This window comes from Heptranchias perlo, chromosome 22 (genome assembly GCF_035084215.1).
Source record: "Heptranchias perlo isolate sHepPer1 chromosome 22, sHepPer1.hap1, whole genome shotgun sequence".
Lineage (NCBI taxonomy): Eukaryota > Metazoa > Chordata > Chondrichthyes > Hexanchiformes > Hexanchidae > Heptranchias > Heptranchias perlo.
This window is the reverse complement of record NC_090346.1, coordinates 36,962,498-36,981,012: the sequence shown is the minus strand read 5'-3', so window position 1 is coordinate 36,981,012 and position 18,515 is coordinate 36,962,498. Positions and strand designations below refer to the sequence as shown.

Below are 18,515 nucleotides of genomic sequence, written 5' to 3'. Positions count from 1 at the left end.
GGGCATAATCTTAGAATAAGGGGCTGCTCTTTCAAAACTGAGATGAGGAGAAACTTCTTCACTCAGAGGGTGGTAGGTCTGTGGAATTTGCTGCCCCAGGAAGCTGTGGAAGCTACATCATTAGATAAATTTAAAACAGAAATAGACAGTTTCCTAGAAGTAAAGGGAATTAGGGGTTATGGGGAGCGGGCAGGAAATTGGACATGAAGCTGAGTTCGGATCGGTCAATGCCCTGTGGGTGGCGGAGAGGGCCCAGGGGCTATGTGGCCGGGTCCTGCTCCGACTTGTGTTCTTTAGATTTGTGGTTGGGATCAGATCAGCCATGATCTTATTGAATGGCGGAGCAGGCTCGAGGGGCCGATTGGCCTACTCCTGCTCCAATTTCTTATGTTCTTATGTTCTTATGTTCTTTGTTTGAATTTGAAAGGTCAGATATTCAAAATCTAGGCCATCCTGGTGACCCTTTTTTCCAGGGTATTAAAAAAGAGGTAGTTTGAAATCTCAGAAGCAGCCAGTCATTACTATTCAGTTTGGTATTCCCAAAAGAGTTCTTGAGTTATATTCTTTATTATTTTTGTCTACTTGAGGAGTTAGGTGGAAGGTGGTTGTTGTTAAGATACAATTATAGAATAGTTATAATTATGTGCTTGTTCATCTTTTGTAATATAAAGTTATTTGATATTTTAAACTTAACATGAGGTCTGATGTGATATTCTATCACTTTCCAAGACCAGAGTGAGATCTTATGAAAGCCTAAGATAAATCCAGGAGATAAAAGAGATTATGAGGCAGGGTCTGCTGTCAGTTTCCCGTGTGCTTTACTGAAAGCTTACCTAGATCTCAAAGCAAGGATAGACACTCTTGAAGGTATGGAGAGTAATCCAAGATATAAGAGCTGAAATAATCTAGGACAAGAAGGTTAGCAAAATGTAAGAATCATCAAGATCTAAATGCCAGTTGGCCATCCAGTAGCCATTGCACATCTTTTATCAGTACAGGGAAAAATCACCTCAAATGATGGATCAGATACATAGGTTGATAACAACTGTAATTTAGTCACCATAGAAAATTTTCTGTGTAGGAATTGTTTCTTCACAAGATGAAGCTGGTTCAGCTTGTACATCCCAAACATATTTACAAACAATGGGGTCAAGTTTCTGCTTGTTACCGCCAGTAATATCAGCACAATCCAGGCAGAAGAAAAAACAATTACATTCTATTACGCTGCCCGATTGCGCTGGTTCATGGAAGATTTTACGTTTGTGATTATGCAAATACATTTTAGCAGAACCTTGAACTGTAACCTAACCAACGCAATTTCGAGCGCATTTTAGGTGCAATTTCCTCAATGTGTGCAATTTCCTCATTGCGGCCAAAGCGGAAACTTTACCCCACTGTGTTTATAATTTTGCAATTCTTTACACACAAGAAAATAGACTTAGTTTGCCCAGTACACCTGATAAGTTAGAAATGCAAGCTGGCATTATGCCCTCTGATATTTTATGCACCACTTAAGACTTTTTGTAGAGTTGTAGAGTTACAGAAACTGCAGAAATGCTCTCCTACAAGTGCTGGGTTGTACACAAACTCTACTAAGTGAAAAGCTATTGGAATTAGTCGCAGGAACTTGGGACAACTAGTTGACCTATGCAGGGACCAAGGACTCGAAGGCAGATGGATGACCACTAAAACAAGCCTTCAGTAACCGTTAATAGTTTACTATAGTTGCCCATGGAAACATTAAATTTGATCTGATGAGTGCTGCTCTCTGCTACTATTGTATTAACAAAGTCCTTTTCATCTGGCTCCAAACTTAGCAACGGTGTGGCTCAACTCATCTAGGATACTCCACTGGCAGTAGTTCCAATGCCTTGTTATTGTGTTCACCTGTGTCAACACAGTTTCAGACCTATGACTGGAATATGCCAGGGGATTGGACTTTAGACACCATCACTGACAACAAGAATGAACCTTTTGCAGTTTACATGCAGGGTCTTCCAAGTTAAATTAGTTAGGCTCTATCATTTGGGCATGGTCAACAACAACCACCTGTTTAAATACACTGGCATCGCAACAATCGTATCATCTCACTCTCCGTGCAGGATGGGACTCCTTATCAGTACCATCATAAGTACAATTGAACTCTCTCGTTACTATATCCTTCTCTCCATAGAATAGGATAAATTTCTATTGAATTGGAGTTGAACACTGCAGTCATGGCACAAATTAAATTTATAGATGGCTTCTGCTACATAATGTAATAATAGACATGTAAGAGACTGAAAATAATAGATTTGGTTTCCATTGCATTATTAACAAACTGGTGAATTATGAATGCCAATGTAAAAAAGCAGGGCTTGTGTGAATTTTGTTCTCCACCAAGGAGAGGGATTACAAAGCTGGGAATTGGAACGTGTTTCCCATTAGATCGAGTAATGATGTGAGATTAGATAAGTATAAATTCCAATAGGTCTTATTTGTATGCATTAGTCCCAAATCTCAGCATCCCCCCCACCCCACCGAACTTTAGGTTTCTCATACCATCTATCGTTTACAGCCTCTTCAAACTGCTATGCCAGACAGCAGAAACTATCATTCTGTCCAGCCTAGATTTCAGAAGTTTTAACTCAATGTCCCACTTTGTCCTATTAAGTGCAATCTAACTTGTTAATATTTATTTTAAAAATGCATTTTTACAAGTCTGGTGTTACAAAATGTATGAAAGTAAGCTGCTGTGGATCAAATGCTATTACATTGCTTTGAGTATTTGTTATATTAATTAACAGATCAAAAGTATTACTATCACACAGCAGTTAGAACACATAGCTTGGTCATCGTTGGTGCAGTACAACGTATGGTATAGTGTGCCCAATCACTATACTTCCATGTTATAAGATAATTATATTAAAATATTTTAGTTTAATTATCGTCTTGTTATAATACCAAAAAAGTTTAATGTGTACAAAAGTTCTCATTCATAAATGGCAGTATACAAACTAAAACTCCCAACAAATTTTGAGGCCAACATCTGCTGTTAATAAAAATGCAATGCTATTCAAAGGCAAAACAGAGCTCTTCTCATGAAAGAAAAATAGTAAAAATAAAATAGTTTTACATAAATACAACTTAATGCAGAAATTAAAGGGGTACTTTGATATCTATTCCTTCTTCTTGGTGGATTTGGATTCAGTGTCATCCGGATAGGAATTTGCAGAGTAGCTGATGGTTTCTTCTTTCTTTCTTGGAGTGCTTAGGAAAAGGTAAGAATATTTTTAACAGTGGTCTGAATTATCTAATCCAAATACATTTGCTGTGTTGGTCAATGCAACTAAAATTATAATTGAGGCAAGAAAGAATTTTGTGCTTCAAGCAAGAAATATAGAGCAACAGCATATTTCCTACATTGCAAACATAGGAGAATTTAGCCCTAACAACAAAAAGCAAAATACTGCAGATGCTGGAAATATGAAATAAAAACAAAAAATGCTAGAAACACTCAGTAGGTCAGGCAGCATCTGTGGAGAGAGGCAGGTAGGATCAACGCCATCAACCTGAGCTGTTAAACCAACCTCCCTCCTTCCACGGATGCTGCTTGACCTGCTGAGTGTTTCTGTTTTCATATTAGCCCTATAACTATACAGTTTATGGAAGCTGTGGAATAAACTGAAATACTGGAATGCCTGCTTTCTGTTGCTTGACAGACCATTACATTTTACTGAGGTCCTCCATTGCTGGTGGCTTCACAGCAATAGATTAACTTTTTTGTAAAATGCCTAAAGGACACCACAATTTTTTGGTATGGTCCGATTCTGCACTAAAGCTTCCACAATTTTTTTCCATCCTCTGTTTTAGGAGTTTCCATTCAAGATAGTGGAACAGTGTGGCTGATCCTAACTTATTGTATATTCTGAGAATCAGGAACGCTAGAAAGGCAAATGTGCAGGAGTTTATATTTTAAAATGTAAATAATAGGGTCAAATTAAGTATCTTACAAGTTTGATCCCTTTATCTGCCATATGCTTCATTGACTCAGGTTTACCTGTACTTTCCAGAATATTTTGTTTGTCTGTAACTACTGAAGTTCATAACAGTTAAATACAACTGGAACTCTGTTAATACAGAAGTAGTATTTGGTCCAAACCATTCCACCCAGTGCATTGGACTCCGATTCCCTATGCTTTTAAACTTTAATTTTCTATGACTCCCCAGACCTTGACAGAAGAGAAGTTGCCTAAGCTTCTTGGGGATGAAATTGGTCTTGGGGCAGTTGTACCAAATTGGATGATAGTGCAATGGCAGTCCGTTTTTCACCCCACTCGATTTTCTTTCCCATTGAAGTCTTATTTCTTCAGTGGCCAGAAAAGCAGGTTAATTTGGCACCTACAATTTAGCACCTATTAAAAATACATTTTTTCAAATATCTTTAAATGCAGGTTTTAATATATTTTATTGTACATATCTGAAATTGAAGTAGCACAAAATTTTAATAGTTCATATATAAAATTCCCTAATGGAAATTAAATAGAATTTAAAATATTAATGAAATATCCTTACCTGGAATTGTGATAATAATTCATTGCAGTGGAAAGGGCAAAATAGCAGATAGCCAGAAGTGAAGAGATGGCCAATGAAAGGAGAATCAGCCCACACAAAAAACAAAGAAGGACTACTCCACCTATTGACAGCATCAAACCTGGTAGATAAGTGGAGAAAAAAAGCTAAATCATACAGGAAACTAAAGGTTTTAATGTCAATCTAGGAGGCATGATAATTAAACTTTTGTCTAGTTTTTCACTTCTTGTAGATATTGTGAACCCACAATTTTGATTTCTTTTTTGCTAAAATGGTTATTTTCACCATGTGTCAGTCAGGGAAATGTACATTTTTTTTCAATAAGAAAAATCTTGATAAAGGCAAAACTGTAAATTACTTACATTATCTAGAACTCTATAAATTCAGCAACTAATTAACAGAAAATGAAAATAATTTACAATGTGTGGAAAGCTGCTCTGATGTTTGTGTGGTCAGAATATGAATATGTCACACCAGAAGTTTTAACTAGTTTTACATTATGTGCAGTAAGTATTGGGGATAATACATGGATTGAGGATTGGTTAACAGACCTGGACAACATCCAGGCTTGGGCTGATAAGTGGCAAGTAACATTCGCGCCAGACAAGTGCCGGGCAATGACCAGCTCCAACAAGAGAGAGTCTAACCACCTCCCCTTGACATTCAACGGCATTACCATTGCCGAATCCCCCACCATCAACATCCTAGGGATCACCATTGAAACTTAACTGGACCAGCCACATAAATACTGTGGCTACGAGAGCAGGTCAGAGGCTGGGTATTCTGCGGCGAGTGACTCACTTCCCGACTCCCCAAAGCCTTTCCACCATCTACAAGGCACAAGTCAGGAGTGTGTGGAATACTCTCCACTTGCCTGGATGAGTGCAGCTCCAACAACACTCAAGAAACTCGACACCATCCAGGACAAAACAGCCCACTTGATTGGCATCCCATCCACCACCCGAAACATTCACTCCCTTCACCACCAGCACACTGGCTGCAGTGTGTACCATCTATAGGATGCACTGCAGCAACTCACCAAGGCTTCTTCAACAGCACCTCCCAAACCCATGACCTCTACCACCTAGAAGGACAAGGGCAGCAGGCGCATGGGAACAACACCATCTGTACGTTCTCCTCCAAGTCACACACCATCCCGACTTAGAAATATATCGCCGTTTCTTCATTGTCGCTGGGTCAAAATCCTGGAGCTCCCTACCTAACAACACTGTAGGAGAACCTTCACCACACAGACTGCAGCAGTTCAAGAAGGCAGCTCACCACCACCTTCTCAAGGGAAATTAGGAATGGGCAATAAATGCTGGCCTTGCCAGCGACATCCACATCCCATGAATGAATAAAAAAAGAGACAGAACACAGAAAGAAGGAATAAATGGGTAATTTTCAGGTTGGCAGGTTGTAACTAGTGGGGTGCTGCAAGGATTGGTGCTTGGGCCTCAGCTGTTTACAATCTGTATCAATGACTTAGATGAAGGGAAGCGACCAAGTGTAACGTATCCAAGTTTGCTGACGATACAAAGCTAGGTGGGAAAGTAAGCAGTGAGGAGGACGCAAAGAGTCTGCAAATGGATGTAGACAGATTAAGTAAGTGGGCAAGAAGGTGGCAGATGGAGTATAATGTAGGGAAATGTGAGGTTATTGACTTTGGTAGGAAAAATAGAAAAACAGGAGTATTTTTTAAATGGTGAGAAAATATTAAATATTGGTGTTCAGAGGGATTTGGGTATCCTTGTACACAAAACACAGAAAGTTAACATGTGGGTACAACAAGCAATTAGGACGGCAACTAGTATGTTGGCCTTTATTGCAAGGGAGTTGGAGTACAAGAGTAAGGAAGTCTTGCTGTAATTGTACCGGGTTTGGTGAGACCACACCTGGACAGTTTTGGTCTCCTTAGCTAAGGAAGGATATACTTGCCTTAGAGGCGGTGCAATGAAGGTTCACTAAATTGATTCCTGGGATGAGGGTTGTCCAATGAAGAGAGATTGAGTAGAATGGGCCTATACTCTCTAGAGTTTAGAAGAATGAGAGGTGATCTCATTGAAACATAAAAGATTCTAAGAGGGATTGACAGGGTAGATGCTGAGAGGATGTTTCCCCTGGCTGGAGAGTCTAGAACTACGGGGCATAGTCTCAGGATAAATGGTCGAACACTTAGGACTGAGATGAGGAGGAATTTCTTCACTCAGAGGGTCGTGAATATTTGGAATTCTCTACCCAAGAGTGTTGTGCATACTTAGTCGTTGAGTACATTCAAGACTGAGATCGATAGATTTTTGGACTCTAAGGGAATCAAGAGATATGGGGATCGGGTGGAAAAGTGGAGTTGAGGTCGAAGATCAGCCATAATCTTATTGAATGGCGGAGAAGGCTCAAAGGGCCATATGGCCTACTCTAGCTCCTATTTCTTATGTTCTTAAGTATAGGCTACAATTTACAATTCATGGCTATGGGCTTTACTTAAGTCTTGAAAATAAATTAATAAATACATATTATCTTGGGCTTTCTGCCACTCCAATTAAAACATTTCAATATTATTCTTTTTTGTGTCCAAAATGAATTTGATCACTGAAACCTTCCTTCATATGCATTTCAGAGCAATGGATATCAAAATGCATGTGAATTAGTTGTCTAGATGTCAATCCCTGGGATTCTCTAGTGAGTCACTCTCTGGTGTTCACACAACTGAAACAGAACAATCAGAATGAAGACCTCTCCTCATTTTTTAGTAGGAATTTTTTTTAGTATTATTCAGATGGTTGAAAATACCTCTTCCCTGGCCCCTGACAACATACACGGCCACACACAATATTCTCCTCATTAAATGAAATTGCAAATCAGATGAATCTATTGTTTTTTCATTTTTTGGTTAATTAAGTAATTCTGACCAGAAATTCAATTGAAGGGAATTAAAAACAGGTGGGCCTAGAAATTTGTGCATGCCCATTTTTGCATTTGAAAATGTCATTAACTTATATGTACAGTAACTTATGAACAGCATGCATGATCTCTCCATTTAACAATAAATAGAATTTTCTCAGAGATGGAAAGTTTTAATGCTACAGGCTAAAGAGTTACCTAAAAAATATTCTTGAAGCTTTCCGTACCTTCCATCACAATGAAACCAATGCAGGCCAAAAGGGATGTAATCACTGCGAAAATCAAGAATAAACCAACTGGCACGGCTGACATTATGGTAAAAACTAGAAGTAATAAAGCAAGGAAAGGATGGTCATCCAGGTACTGACCCACAGAGGAGCTCATGAAGGCTGCAACCTACAAATCAAACACAGCAGGGCAGAGATTAGGACCAAAAAGTGTGAAATCATTCTTTGTACAGTTGAGCCATATAATTTCAGTTTACCAAAGAAAAAAATTGCATGAAAATAGTTTCCAATTTAATTTGGACTTTTTCTAAAAGCACTTGTTAGCACCAATGTACTTTATAAAGTATAGAAATAAGAAATGATAGTAAAAGGACAGAAGAACAAAGAATTATGGAATGAGAAAACGTCATTTGTCCCATCGTGTTTGCTCCTTCTAGGAGTATGTGTGCTATCTCCAATATAGAAGGCTAGCCCCAACTAATTTTACATATCCCTCTTTTCCTCACTTCAAAAATCTTCTCCCTGAGCATGTACCAACTGTGGCTGGAAGGGCACATGAACAGCTTGCTTCCAGTTCTCTGCAATGCTACTTTTGAGTGAACCATGAAGTGATGCACAAAAGCAGCTCAGCAACAACTCATTTACCCTGTTGGGACGTGTCAGGCCTCCAATCAACAACTGCACAAACAGTATCACTGAGAAGCAGAACTCATTGACGTGGAGGACCATGAGTATGAAACCACATCCCACTACTCCATACTGAAGCTCCAACTTGCTATTTCATTATGGCATCCTCTTCCTAAGTAACTTAACAGCTGAGGGATGCAAATTACCAAGCAAAAACTATGAAATTGCCTCCTTGATCCTTAAGACATCGGAGCAAAACAATTTCAGCATATAAATCTAACAATGCTACCAGAGAAACAGTGGTGGGATCAAAATCCATAATAGCTTTTAAAAGGGAATTGGTTAAATATTTGAAAAAGAAAAAAAAAGTATGAGGAAAGGGCAGGGGAATTGGACTAAGTGGATCATTCTTTCAGAGATCCAGCAAAAGCAGGATGGGCTGAAAGGGCTTCTTCTGTACTGCGAGATTTTAATCTGACTTAACAGTATGGAAGTCACGTACTGAATAGAATATTCAATTCCTATATTTATTTCAGTAACTTCCAATCCTTTTCATAACCAGTCCAGTTCCTTTTCAAAAGCAATAACTAGCTTCATTAAATGACTGTTGCTTACATCTACTATTCTGTGGAGGGAAAGATTCTTTTTATATATAGTATTACTTGAAACGTCCCAATTTTATACTCGTATCCATTACCTGACTGTTCGTAACCTCAACATACTATTTGATCCAGAGCGGAGCAACAGACCACATATCCTCTTCATCACAAAGACCGCCTACTTCCACCTCCGTGACATCGCCCCGTCTCCGCCCCATCTCAGCCCATCTGCAGCCAAAAACCTCATCCATGCCTTTGTCACCTCCAGACTTGACTATTCCAATGCTCTCCTGGCCGGCCTTCCATCTTCCACACTCCATAAACTTTAGCTCATCCAAAACTCTACTGCCTATATCCTATCCTGCACCAAGTCCCTCTCACCCCTGTGCCCACTGTCCTATATTGGCACCCAGTCCACCCATTTAAAATTATCATCCTCATGTTCAAACTCCTCCATGGCCTTGTCCCTCCCTATCTCTATAACCTTCTCCAGCCCTACAAACTTCCAACAGCTCTGTGTTCCTTTAACTTACGCATCCTGAAATCCCTTCGCCCCACTATTGGTGTTCATGCCTTCAGCCGTCTAGGCCCTAAAGTTCTGAAATTCCCCCCCAAACCACACCACCTCCCTCTCCTCCTTTGAGACCCTTCTTAAAACCTACCTCTGACCAAGCTTTTAGTCACCCTTCCTAATGGCTCAGTGCCAATTTTTGTCCAATTATGCTTCTGTGAAGAGCCTTGAGAATTTTTTTCTACGTTAACGGTGCTATTTAATCCAAGTTGTTGTGGTTAAATTGTCTGTTTCAACCTTTAATAAAATATTCTTCAGGTACATTTCAGAAGTTACTTTCATTTAATAATCAAATCACATCAAAATTTTTAATCTTTTTCATCAATATTCTGAGGTTATATGTAATAAAAATGAAATTTCACATATTGAGTCACTGCTAATCAGTATCTTCACTATATGTCTCAGTTCACGAACCAGGCAGTTCAATGGAACATTTTTGTCGTGGCAGAAGTACTCCTGATTTATATAGTACAAATGTGAGTACTGACCTTTCATTGTTTAGCTTGTGTGGAACAATGGAATGTGCATCACAGATCAATGAATTTTAGTGTGTATATTCTGTCTGTACACTTAATTATATTTTTCTAAAGCACTCATTCAAGTTTGGCTTAAAAAAAATTATTTCAATCACAGTTTCAGTTCAGGGTTCTAACACATTACAGCATTAGATTGAATGAGCATCTTTCAGTCCTTGGTCAATCTAGGTTGAGAACCCAACAATTTCAAGTTAGGCTGATTTGAAATTGAACTTGATGCTTTCTCTATCTTAATCAAAGTTCAAAGGCTATAACAAATCAGCTAGCTTTTGACAGTGAAACTCCCAGAACAGCAAAATATTTTTATGTCAAACAAGAGTTCCATGTTTCTCAGTTCAAACATTTTTTTCAATCCAAACTGCTGTCCTATTCTTTTCACAGAATGTGTACCTCTTGAGATTGCTTTTAAAATGTTTAACATACTCTGATGCTGTAAACATCTAAACAAAAGTTAGTCATAATCTGAAAGAAACACCAAGCAACAGGAATATACCTACGCTGGAAGCAACCCAGAATTGTTTAGTTAATTGATTCGGCTCCATGGGATTTCGATTTTGTATCAAATATATTAAATTACAGCTAATAGTGAACAAAATAGTAGATTTTGATTGAATTATCCATCTCATGATGCTGTACAGTCAGATTTTTCAACTTTGTCCATTTAGGGCAAGTTGGTACAGAACTTAAAGGTTCACAGTTTCACAGTCCATACACATAGTTTACTTTAATCACTCACAATATAGATACACAATAGCAAATTGAATACCATTTAATATCATGTTTCTGAATTATATAAGCACATCAGTGCCATGTCAGACATTACAAAAAGAATTTAGTGCAATTTGTCAACCAAAGATTAATCATTTATTTGAGCCAGACCTCTTTCAGAATGACATGTTACTATGCAAGACTGACCACATACAGTAGTTACCCAGGAAATGGCAGGTTTTGTTCAAAATACATTTTCAGTCACAGCATACCTAGTTACTCAACTATAATAAACTAAGGTCCTTTAGGGCACGGTGCAGTTTTTCTCGTATGTCATAATTCAGTCAGTTTCTAGTTAATAAAACATGAATCGCCAAGTAAAATTCTGGAATTAATGAATAACACTTGTTAAATCTACACAGCTCTAAAAATAGCAATCTATTTTCCCTATGAATAGGGAATGTCTTTACAGCTAATGTATTGTTGATGCCATTTACTAAAAGGCAATACTAAAATCTTATTTTATCTTTATTCAGTTAGCTACTCAATGCCATAAAATATGACATAGCATAATGCTCTTAATATTTAGACACGACTCCTGCATCACCCAGTGCTTAAATGTTCAGCTTTTAGTCCAGAAATGATGATAACATACATGAAGGACATCATACCTTTGAGTTGCTGTTGATTTTGTGCATCATTGTATTAAATCGATTTTGCAGGTCTTGCATTTCTCTTGATAACGGTAATCCTTCAGAGTCTGACATTTTACCCTGCATTTCATTTATTTCTAGCAGGATGGATCCTCAGCGATACGAAATATGGTCTGCATAGAAGAAAGGAATTTTTTTTAAAAAAAGCAATGCATACATCCCAAGAGCTGAAAATGCAATAAAACTGAGTGAGATTACATGTGGCTTGAAATGCACAGCTGTATCTTCTTCTGAAACTTTAGTACCAGAGCAAACACACAAATAGCTATCACAAACTAACATTGTAAAATACGGTTAAATGGGAATTTCAAAGAATTACATTTTTCTAATGCCTAACAACAATAAAATTGTGAAGCTTTAAAAAAATAAAGTTTATAGGCATGCCCATGAGGTCAGGGCCGTTTTTTAACCATCCAAAAGTCTCATTCACTTCCCATCTCCCTAAAACAAAATCTAGTTAGACGCTCGCAAAGATTTTCCCATTAATATTGTGGTATTTTTCCTGGTCATGCGGGAACCTGGGGTTCAACTTCCTGAAGGAAAAATAAGATGCTTTTAACAGTAACGATAAAATAAAGTCAGCAACTGAACCAACCTGTTTCTTTCACATTTAGGAAAGAGACACAAAGTTTTGTCTAGACCCAGTGGCTTAACCCACTGGCCTCCTAAGCCAGGGACATGGGTGAAGCAAAGGTGTTTGGATTTTTCATCAGAAAACTGACCGACTCGATTATTTGGATCAACTCGGCTCAGTTGGTCGTCTCTGGGTTTGAGCTCACATCAGCACTTGAGCGCATAAACTAGGCTGACACTCCAGTGCAGTACTGAAGGAGTGTAGCACTGTCAGGAAATGCCAGAATTCAGACATGACCTTAAACAAAGGTCATGTCTGACTATGCAGGTGAGGTTAAAAGTTGTCACGGGAAGACTGTAGGGTTGGTATTCTAAAAGAAAGATATTAAATGGACGAAGGGCCTTCATCCAGGTCAGAAAAGTGGCAAATGGAATTCAATCCGGAGAAGTGTGAGGTAATGCATTTGGGGAGGGCAACAAGGCAAGGGAATACACAATAAATGGGAGGATACTGAGAAGTGTAGAAGAACTGAGGGACCTCGGAGTGCATGTCCACAGATCCCCAAAGGTAGCAGGACAGGTAGACAAGGTGGTTAAGGCAGCATACGGAATACTTTCCTTTATTAGCTGAGGCACAGAATATAAGAGCAGGGAGGTTATGCTAGAACTGTATAAAACACTAGTTAGACCACAGCTTGAGTACTGCGCACAGTTCTGGTCACCACATTACAGGAAGGATGTAATTGTAGTAGACAGGGTACAGAGGAGATTTACGAGGATGTTGCCAGGACTGGAGAATTTTAGCTATGGGGAATGATTGGATAGACTGGGGTTGTTTTCTTTGGAACACAGGAGGCTGAGGGGTGATTTAATTGAGGTGTACAAAATTATGAGGGGCCTAGATAGAATGGATAGGAAGGACCTATTTCCCTTAGCAGAGAGGTCAATAACCAGGGGGCAAAGATTTAAAGTGATTGGTAGAAGAAATAGAGGGGAGCGGAGGAAAAAGATTTTCACCCAGAGGGTGGTGGGGATCTGGAACTCACTGCCTGAAAGGGTAGTAGAGGCAGAAACCCTCATCACATTTAAAAAGTACCTGGATATGCATCTGAAGTGCCATAACCTACAAGGCTATGGGCCAAGTGCTGGAAAGTGGGATTAGGCTGGGTGGCTCATTTTCGTCCGGCGCGGACACGACAAGACGAATGGCTTCCTTCTGAGCTGTAAATTTTCTACGATTCATCCAAAGCTATCTTGTGACAAGTACAATCCAGCTGATTCACATTTTAACTGATAAAGACTCAACTGTTACCATATTTATAGTACTTTAACTGGCCAGGGTTCTGATCTGTACTCTGGTAATAAAAACACACATAACAATTTCACTTTGTAGGCTTTGACATTTAAAAAGCGGAGACAGAGCTACAATTCTGTAGTGCCAATTCTCTGACCTGTGTTCCCTGCTGGGGGTGTACGATCAATGATTTTACACTTTAGAGAATAAAAACAGTTTAGTTATTTCGCCCAAAAGCAGCATTAAATTTTATAATAGCAAGCTTTGAGATTTTAAGTAGACTATTAACATAATGAGAATTTGGACTAGTTGCAGCTGCATTCTAAATCCCTAATGATCCTTTTCATACTTTATCCTTCCTATTCCTACTGTGATTACCCAGCTGTATCATTCTGGATCTTTAGACGCCTCGAAATAAAGCTGATTCCCTGCATCAGTGTCCTTTGATACAGTGCATGTGCCCAGCACTGAATAATAAGCCAGACTCTCAGTTTAACCTGTCTCTACATACAGTTTGCTGACAGTACAAAGCTAGGTAGGAAAGTAAGCAGTGAGGAGGACACAAAGAGATATAGACAGGTTAAGTGAGTAGGCAAGAAGGTGGCAGATGGAGTATAATGTGGGGAAATGTGAGGTTATTCACTGTGGTAGAAAGAATAGAAAAACAGAATATTTTTTAAATGGTGAGAAACTATTAAATGAGACTTGGGTGTCCTGGTACAAGAAACACAAAAAGTTAGCATGCAGGTACAGCAAGCAATTAGGAAGGCAAATGGCATGTTGGTCTTTATTGCAAGGGCGTTGGAGTACAAAAGTAAGGAATATACTGCCTGAATCACCACAGGTAACTATGCACCACACATTGTCTCGTAAGCAATGTCTTTATTTCTTTCGCACTAATGCTTTTCAAATTTTAAGATTACTTTGCCACTTGCAATTCAAACTAGAATCAACACGCAAACGACTTTATTTCCTGTGTGTTTTATGGCTGTGCCCAATCATTGTTTAAATTTTATACCACGATTCATGTGTTATTCTGTTTTATACATTATGGAAATCAATAGTTGGATTAGTGACCCAAAGCTGTAATATAATCTCAGTTCAGATCACTTCATAATAAGCAATTGAGTTTTGCTTTTAGGTTCAGGGTGTTCTCAGAATTGTAATTATGCTGCACACATGCCAGACCTTCTATCCTATTATACAACTAATAATTGTTGGGTAACTATCTGACATTAGAACCCTTCTGTTCGGTATTGCAGCAATTATAGAACATGGATAATATGAGTAACTGTGTGCTTCATTATTAATAATTACCACAAAAACTGTTTATTTCCTTCCATAAAATAGAGTACTGTTCATGCTATCTCCTCCTGTCAGGTCTACCAGTTTCAATGTGGGTTATTGGGCTGATGGAATTGCCACTGTGCATTTCAGCCTTACTGCAGCGGGACTCAAATTCCCAAGTAGTGTCTGGTAGATAGTCTAAAACTGAAAAGGTATCAAAGAGATTCAGGATCAGTACCCCATCAAACTGGTGTCCAACATTTTCGAGCAGTAGGCTGAATCAATATGCCACAACTATCAAGTGGGCTGCTTAGCAACAAATCACTTTTGCGTCAGGCAGAATCACAGTTAAAAATCAAGACCCACTCACTGTTGCCTGTCTCTTGAGAGTCATGGACTGTGCCATTTCTACCAGGTAACACAATTGTTTTTTTAAAAAGTGCAGCTACAGGATACTCTGGGCATTAGTAATGTACAAACTCACGTTCTTGGAAATAATTTGCAGTAGCCTGTCCACTCAAAAGTCACCGATTGAAAGAGGAGTCACAGCTGTTAAGACTGCAGTTTACAGCTGCTAGCTCCACCACAATGAACCACAAAACCTCTTTGCAGCCAGCAGACAAGTCAATACGCAATTCATAACACTTTCTATTTTGGAATACAGAATACAGAAATATCACATGGAAACATTCTTAACTCCTTACCTTCCATTATAACATGCAAAGCAAGTGCTGAACCTGGTGACTTTTTTGGGAACCATAAATGCCTTTGTGATAATAAAAAGATTGTGGTCTGTTTCCAATGTAAGAAAGCATTAATCAGCAGATATTCCTTGTTAATTCATTCCATTTCTACACTAGTCACAGTCACTGCAGAATCTGCAGCTTGCTAACTGCATGCATCATGTTGATAAGAGGTGTATTGCCTTAAATCCTTGAGCTGCTTTGGAGCCCTCTTCACCTCCCTATGATCCCATCTGCTAACACTCAGCAGCAAACTTCTATGCCTGGGACTATAATTTGGTCATAGTAAATTGTTGGGGAAATTATTAAGTCATGATAAAAATGTCAGAAGTGTTGGAAATCATAGTAAAGATCATGAAAAGTCAAGGGAAGAGTTTTTTGTTAATAAAATTGTCTTTATTTTTAAAATATTTTTCCTCTCACTCCAATTCTGCTTCTCTTTTTTTCCCCCTTTCTCTTTATTTCACTTCTGTTTCTCTATCCACTTCTTAAAAAAACGTTCTCTTCCTTACGTCTCTAAAGGGAAGTTAAGCATACATAACAATATGAGCTCAAAGTTTATGCTAGGTCACAGAACCAAAGGACAGGCTAGGAAGGAGCTTTAAGGTGGGTGGGTTAGAGCAGCAGCATCAGCAATCAGGTAGGTTAGTGCCATCACAATCTGGAATCAGGCAGGCAGGTGAGTTGGAGCCTGCAACCTCAGGAATTAGGTGAATGGGGTGGAGCAAGCAGGTGGGCAAGTGGGTTGCAGTCTGCAGCATCAGGAATCGGGTAGGTTTCAGCCAGCAGTGTCAGGAATCGCGTGACTATCATCTTCAAATATTTATTTGAAGAGGAACCCCACCAAATATTGAAACACTACTGGGTACCCTCTTTCCTTATTTCCAAATGTTGATGCTGCCACTCAAAAAAAACTGTCCTATAACGCCAAGAAATATTTATTAAGATACAGCAATAAAGGATAGGCTACTAAGTCCGCAAACAAAAATCTGAGGATACATGGACAGAAAAGTGACCACCTCATGGACTCCCTGGGATTCGTTTGTGGATCCCCTAGGGTCAGCAATCCCAGTACAAAGATATAAAACTTATGACACAAAAATCATTTAACTGAATTTGTGCCAATATAACAGCTTGCATTTTAACAGCATCTTTAATGTACAAAATGTCCCAGAAATATCACAACATAGTACAAGAGTTTTATACTGCTCAAATTTTGTTTGATAATGCTCCTGTGCAGCGCTTTGGGACATAGTACTAAGTTAAAGGCATTATAGTAATGCAAGTTGTTGTAGTTATAATAACTGTCATACCAGGGAGAGTGAGTTTAGGAAGGTGGCTGAAGGCTTTGACAAAAAAAAATGGAATTTGAGAATGTTTTTAAAGGAGAGAAAAGTTGAAAGGTGGAGGGGTATAGGGAAGGAGCAAGTACTAAATGCTGCATAGTCCCTCCCTAAACACTTCCACCTCACTACACAAGAAGCTGCACTCCCAGCAAGCTGAAACTCCAATGCAGTTTGCTCACAGATCATTGTGTAATTTCAAGATTCTCTGACCTGAAAGGTGAAGTGTTATTCTAAAATCTTTAATTTCCTGAAATCCATTCAATATGGATTCCAGTCACTTCCTGTAAGAAATACTTGGTTCAATGCCATACTGCAAAATCTGGAAGGTCACTGTATATTATCACTGGGAGTTAGCTGTCAAAGATTTAATCATTTATCCAGTCGGTCCTTGAATGTGATACAGACTTGCTGTTTTCATTAGAACAGAGGAGATTTGGGGGTGATTTGACAGAAGTATTCAAAATTATGAAAGGATGCAACAGAGTAGATAGAAACTGACTGTTTCCAGTGATTCATGGATCTAGAAAGAGAGCACATAGATACAAGATCAAATATAAGAAATTTAGATCAGAGAGCAGGAGATTTTTTTTAAAAAAAAGACACAGGGTTGGTTGCGAGGCTGCAGAATGCTCTACCAGAGTGAGTGATTGAAGCAGAGACCACGTCAATATTTAAGAATAAAAGTTGGGTAGGTGGTTGAAGGGCAGGGATGTGGGAAAAGAGCAGGTCCATAAGATTAGACTACTGCTTGTGCGAAGGATAAACAGGGACCGGTTGGATCTAACGCCTGTTATAATTTCTATATAATCCGGTTCCTTTCTTCAGGCCCTTCCCTGGACGCGGCATAGCAACGGGTGCGGAGCCTCCTCCTCCTCCTCCTCCTCCAAGCCCGGCGTAACATCGAACGCATCTCCCGCACTCCGGCCTCACCTAGCAACCGGGTTCACGGCCTGGTCCTCTCCTGGAGTCGGAGGCTCGGTGACAGTTCACAGCCGAACCGGACCCCCGTGTGAGTGGTGGGGCTACCAGCGAGGGCCCCAGCTTCACCGCCGGACACCCGCTTAAATTTCTGCTCACCCCGATTGGGGGGGGGGGGGGGGGGGAGAGGAGAGCCAGACAGCACTCGCCCTGCCCCGACATCCGGCAAGAACCAACCTGCAGGATGCTGCTTCGGCCAAACACCCGCGCCCAGTGCTCCCGGCGGGCTTCCCGTGAAGGGCACGGGGCCGTTCGATTAATTCCGCCACGGATGCCCCTCTGCTGAGTTTTTTTCCGCACAGTTTGCGCCCGAAAATGCAGAATGCATCGAGTCCCGGAAGCTATGAGTTCAACTGTTCCGGAATCTTAAGGGACGTGCTAAACACTTGGAGAGACATCACTGTGCACATGATCTCGGGGCTAAATTTTAATTGGAGTTGATGACAAGTGTCTCAATTTTCTCAATGCAGTTTGTGAGGGGGGTGGGCGGCATATGACTCTTGCAAGAAGTGTTTGAACCAACATGTGTTTTATTATTAGAACAAAAGCAAAAAAAAAAACTGCGGATGCTGGAAATCTGAAATACCCTGTGCAGAAAGTTAAGATTTGTAAACAATTTTACAACACCAAGTTATAGTCCAGCAATTTTATTTTAAATTCACAAGCTTTCGGAGATTTTCTCCTTCCTCAGGCAAATGTTTTGCCTGAGGAAGGAGAAAATCTCCGAAAGCTTGTGAATTTAAAATAAAATTGCTGGACTATAACTTGGTGTTGTAAAATTGTTTACAATTGTCAACCCCAGTCCATCACCGGCATCTCCACATCAGAAAGTTAAGACCC

At 39.5% G+C, this 18,515-nt stretch overlaps 1 protein-coding gene across 4 annotated transcripts; it reads right to left on the bottom strand.

Moving 5' to 3' along the window:
* Nucleotides 1-919: 919 nt before the first annotated feature.
* LOC137340658 (lipid droplet assembly factor 1-like) lies at nucleotides 920-18,059 on the bottom strand. 4 transcript variants are annotated; one of them, XM_068003278.1, is made up of 6 exons: nucleotides 17,853-18,059; nucleotides 15,313-15,374; nucleotides 11,413-11,567; nucleotides 7,701-7,869; nucleotides 4,555-4,693; nucleotides 920-3,249 (listed from the first exon to the last, which is right to left on the bottom strand). In XM_068003278.1, exons 3-6 carry the CDS (start codon nucleotides 11,518-11,520, stop codon nucleotides 3,159-3,161), a joined length of 507 nt encoding a protein of 168 aa, XP_067859379.1. In that variant the 5' UTR covers nucleotides 11,521-11,567; nucleotides 15,313-15,374; nucleotides 17,853-18,059; the 3' UTR covers nucleotides 920-3,158. The 4 variants fall into 4 exon arrangements, with proteins under 4 accessions (XP_067859379.1, XP_067859378.1, XP_067859376.1 ...); XM_068003277.1 differs by lacking the exon at nucleotides 17,853-18,059 and adding an exon at nucleotides 17,628-17,823; XM_068003275.1 differs by lacking the exon at nucleotides 15,313-15,374.
* Nucleotides 18,060-18,515: the final 456 nt, after the last annotated feature.

Coding starts and splice junctions, on each gene's coding strand:
- LOC137340658 (XM_068003278.1), bottom strand. CDS start 11,520: ATGCAGGGTAAAATGTCAGACTCTGAAGGATTACCGTTATCAAGAGAA. Junction 4,694..7,700: donor TGGTTTCATTGTGATGGAAG/GTACGGAAAGCT, acceptor CTTATCTACCAG/GTTTGATGCTGTCAATAGGT. Junction 3,250..4,554: donor AATTATTATCACAATTCCAG/GTAAGGATATTT, acceptor CCTTTTCCTAAG/CACTCCAAGAAAGAAAGAAG.